Here is a 5,031-nt window from a genome sequence, read left to right as displayed (position 1 = left end):
TGAGTCCTTGATAGCAGTTACAACCACCATGATACTCCGAAGGGAGATTTTGTTTTGTATTAAAAAGATTTTTTTTTCACTTTTCAGTTTCTTAAAAATTTGCTTAATTTCCCCTGTTCATTTGTGCCCCATTCATTGCAATCGAGAAACATAATTTGCGGGTATGATTTTTGGATTCTAAATATCTCAACTACTCTGGATCAGTTTAGCAACACGTACATATATATCTATTCGTAAGTTCAAATGTTGTAAATCTAACGCAGATACTTAATTTTAAAAATATCATAGTTTTGTTTCTTCTATTGTGCGGGATGTGCGCGCGCGCGCACACACATGAGAGAGAGATCATACCTAGTCAAGTCCAAAAAGATGGCCTCTTGTATGGAAATTTAAGTGTTTGATAACCTGCATATAAGGGTTTCTTATGGGTCATTCATCAGTAGTTTATAAAATGGAGAAAACAAGGACTATTGATCACAGAAGATGAGAAGATGGTGACACTCTACTAGAATTTTGAAGACTAAGCTCAAAATCGCAAACCATTGCTCAAAGAATAAACACTCCATTTGTTTCGTCGAATTTTCACACACTAGGTTGGTCAATTGTCTCCAAAGACAATGATGTTGAGAAAAATAAACAGGCATTAAATTTCCCTTGGCACTCATCATAGAATTTTCCCTCTTCAATGCCTATTATTTTATATGACTTTCCTATATATATATAATACACTAGGTTGGTCGATTGTCTCCAGGTCTCGAGTATTATTATTATTTTTTTAAATCCAAGTACCGTGGCACTGATTTTAAACACACATCTTAAAGCTTATATACAACGAGTTAACATTGGATTGAAATAGCAAGATAAAAGAAACTTCCTCTTCCTCGTATATTTCTTTACCTCTAATATACAGTGTGTGGATGCTCCCCTTGAAAGTCATTGCTTGAAAGGTCCTCTATAACCATAAATGCACTACGAATAGTCGACAAACGGAGCAGTAAACTTAAAAATCCAATGAAAAGGGAGGTGGGATGTTACATTATCATAATAAATTAGAATGAGAGATGATAAAACTTTATAAGAATTGCATTTGCAAGCATGTTTATTATTATTATCATTATAAAGAGAAAAAAATTTCTTGGTACTGATAACAGAAGAGACTTGTAATTACTTACAAAATGAGATCGCACATGTCGCTTTATTCGTTAATCAACAGTCAATAAAGAATTAACAAAATACAATCGAAAGCTCTGCTCGTTTCGTCGGAATTATTTGCGCTATCACATTTACGCATACGAAAATATGAACATATCACATCACTCTCTAGCTAATAATAGCACCGACTTCACCTTCCGTTTTCTGCATCTTTGCTTCCTGCTGCTTAATCGCGTAGGTCAAAGATCTCACATCCAATGCTCTAGATACTTGGCTTTCAGACAGAGACTGGAGAAAAAGAAAGAAAGCATTAAAGAAGGTGGTTAAATAACATAACAATAATAAAGATTTTTCATATATGAGTAGTCTTACAAATAGTAAGGCCACATACTGCTACAAACTTTACCTATCTGATTTAGTTCACAATAGACATAGTTTGATCAGTCATGCAAAAAATAAGATATAAGTAAACATTTTTTAAAGAAAAGACATGATTAACATTTTAAGTACACACCATCTTTTGGAACTTTCCATAGAGTACAAGGATTCGCAATTTAATACATAAACGATATCTTTCTCAGAGATCTTATACGAAGCGATCAAAATGTCCCTAGGAGATATGCAAAAAAAAAATACCAATGCATCCAAGTAGGCCCTTAATGCAAGATCGTCGATAGAGCAATCCACGAACGAAAGTTAAATGTATCATGTACACAATTATCTCGACGTATTACTCCAAAGGGAACAAAAAGACATATTTCGCAACTAACCTTCTCGAGGAGTTCCGCTTTTCGTTTTAGCTCTTCCTCTGAAACTCCTTGCTTGTGAATTGCTCGGAGAACATAAAGAATATGCGATTGGAGATATTGCGAGCAATGCTCTTTAAGAGTACACTGCGGAATGGTAGATTCGCAACCTGCTTGGTTAAAAGGACAGTTTATGAGCCTCATAGGGCACACTGTTATACAATGCCTATCCATCTCGCGCCTCATAAGGCTCTGTGAGCAGTTCTGCTCACAAGAAAGCACTTTGAACGGGCACGCCGAGTCGTGCTTCTCCATGTGTTCAGCAGAAAATTTAGCTAGGCATCCTTCATTGGGGCAATCCATAGGCCTAAAGCAACAAGCATTTTTATGCGCAACGAGCTCATGTTCCGAGCCGAATTTCATCACGCAATGGAAAGCGCTCTTCAAGTCGACGTTCCTAAGAAGCACTTCCGAAACGGTTTCCCTCCTGTCGATCGACCAAAATTCGTCCATCTCCATCTCTTGCACAAAGTCGTCGATTTTGTCCTCTCGGCTCTCGCTCAGCAACCAATTCGAAACGCGGCTGAAGAAGTTTCTCTTTGAGCTCGAAAAGTTGTCCAGAAACTCCGATATGATTTCGACTGGATCGTCAGAAGTTTCTTCCGTCTGGGCCTGCGCGCCTTCTTGTGGGACAACAGATTCGGCGATGAAAGTCTCGCTTCTTTGGGTGAGATAGTCCACCATTTCCTTCCTCAGATCGATGGCCACGGAAGACGGGCTCTTGAAAAGGCCGCCGGTAGTGTTGTCGACACAAGCCGTGGCTAATCCGGGAAGCAAGACTTGCGCGATTTTATGCACCAATTCTCGATCGCAGTAGTCGCAACTAAAAGGCAAGCACTCTCCCTTTACTAGTCCGGAATCCGAAACTGGTTGATCCATGCACTCTCCCTTTACTGGTCCGGAATCCGAAACTGGTTGATCCATGCACTCTCCCTTTACTGGTTCCGAATCCGAAACTGGTTGATCCATGCACTCTCCCTTTACTGGTTCCGAATCCGAAACTGGTTGATCCATGCACTCTCCCTTTACTGGTCCCGAATCCGAAACTGGTTGATCCATGCACTCTCCCTTTACTGGTCCCGAATCCGAAACTGGTTGATCCATTACTTCTTAATCAATGCCTATAAATGAACAGCGAAAAACATTAAAAAGTTGGGGAAATAACGAAAGGGCGATGCAAAAAGATAGGAATAATTATTTTTGCTTTCGTTCATTTACATTGATCTCAAAAATCATAGCCGTTACGCAAAATTGAATTATACGCGCACACTGTACCTGATTGGTACGTTCACTGTCACACAGGAATAGGTAGAAACAAAATCTGGAACAAAAATGTCTCCATCTTTAATTTCAAAAAAAAAAAAACCTAAATTGTTAATCAGATAAACAATCGGAAAAATCAATGAAATTCCTGCGATAAATATTCTCTTAAAAAAAAAAAAAAAAATGAACCCCCCCAGCCCCACAAACCAAAAAGGGAAAAAAAAATCTAGATCTAAGAATCTCCACATCTCAACGCAAAAAAAAAGAAAAAAGAAAAAAAGAAGAAGCTAACGAATGTAATTACATACAAAGACACCTAAATATCTCCTTCCCATCAAGATCAAACGCACATTCTCTCAAACACGAGGAATAGGAAAGCACATGACAAATAGAACGCTTTAAATTGAGAGGGCACGAACCGTTGCTTGATCTCTTTTGTTGATGGTCACATTTGAGCTCGTTAATGGATGAGGAGATTGGGTGGAAACGATGAAGAGGAGGAATGCGAAGCGAAAGATGTAAAATGGGGGATTGAGAGGGATGAGAGAGGGTGCGCGCAGGCCGTTAGATCCGTTGGAGATTTGGTCTCAAGATAGAGAGAGAAAGAAGTGGAACCGTTAACCAACTAGTTGGGTCGATCTGAGCCGTCCATCCGCAAGTCCTCCTAAGATGATGAGCCAACTGAAGGAAGAAGCCTGGACAATTTTGAGTGGACAATTTTATCTTACAAAATTTTAATTTTATAATCTAATCTTTAATTTATTTAATTTGAATGAGTTAATTATACTTTCACTTTAAAAAATTAAACTATTTTTTTAATTTAATAAATTTATCATTGCAAGAATTATATAAAATTTACTGACTAAACTTTTTAAAATAAACTACGTATTTATTTAAATTTTAAATTTAAAATATTATTGACTGATTCAAATTAAATAAATTAAAAGATTTGATAGTAAAATTAAATAATCGTCTCCAAATAGACTATAGTTCTTCACATTTTACCAAAAATATGAAGAACTATACTTTCGAGTGGACAATTTGATCTTTCAAAATTTTAATTTTATAATCTAATTTTTTAATTTATTTAACTTGAATGAGTTTATAATACTTTTACTTTAAAGATTTAAACTAATTTCTTAATTTAATAAATTTATCATTGCTAAAATTATATAAAACTTACTAACTAAACTTTTTAAAATAAACAACATATTTAAATTTTAAATTCAAGCAGTAAATTCAAGATATTACTCACGGACTCAAATTAAACAAATTAAAAAATTTAAGAGTAAAATTAAATAATCAACTCTAAATGGTCTACAGTTCTTCACATTTTTACCGAAAAGAGAGGGGGCACAAAAAAAGAGAGGAGCAACATCCACTCCAACCAAATATCTATTTCTTCACAAATTTCATTGAACTTTCTCGGCCCTAATGAAAATAATGCAAGAAATAGGTACACTCCAGTTTCAAGTTCAAATTCTAGTACTAAAGATACAAGTATTTGTAAGAATAAAACAAGATCGTTTCCAATGTTTATGAACATTTTTTGAAAAACTCCATCCGTTTGCTACTCCAAATACAATCTGATTAAGTTCCTACATTTACAGCACACCAAAGCAGTCACAGTAATATCACACTGAAATGATAATCACTAATAAGGAAAACAGCAGCTCAGACATGTAAATGAAAAAAATACAATCCACCACCAATGAATAAGAACGCAAACACATAATGCGCACAACACAACAAAGTGGTGGATGAGGGATTTAAGATATTAGCAAAACCACATAAATGAAATCATCAGGCA

At 35.9% G+C, this 5,031-nt stretch overlaps 1 protein-coding gene across 1 annotated transcript; it reads right to left on the bottom strand.

Annotated features, from left to right (window-relative positions):
• On the bottom strand, positions 1,048 to 3,927 carry LOC109713757. Its single transcript, XM_020237943.1, has 3 exons — positions 3,641 to 3,927; positions 1,923 to 3,079; positions 1,048 to 1,440 (listed from the first exon to the last, which is right to left on the bottom strand). Exons 2-3 carry the CDS (start codon positions 3,060 to 3,062, stop codon positions 1,321 to 1,323), a joined length of 1,260 nt encoding a protein of 419 aa, XP_020093532.1. The 5' UTR covers positions 3,063 to 3,079; positions 3,641 to 3,927; the 3' UTR covers positions 1,048 to 1,320.

The sequence above is a fragment of the Ananas comosus genome, linkage group 8, assembly GCF_001540865.1.
Source record: "Ananas comosus cultivar F153 linkage group 8, ASM154086v1, whole genome shotgun sequence".
NCBI classification, from domain to species: Eukaryota; Viridiplantae; Streptophyta; class Magnoliopsida; order Poales; family Bromeliaceae; genus Ananas; species Ananas comosus.
This window is presented reverse-complemented; position numbering and strand designations above follow the sequence as displayed.

Bases quoted from the DNA above. Each gene is read 5' to 3' on its own strand.
- LOC109713757 (XM_020237943.1), bottom strand. From the start codon at position 3,062: ATGGATCAACCAGTTTCGGATTCGGGACCAGTAAAGGGAGAGTGCATG. The intron at 1,441-1,922 runs GTTAGTTGCGAA...CTTTTTCTCCAG, and splicing joins AAGCGGAACTCCTCGAGAAG to TCTCTGTCTGAAAGCCAAGT.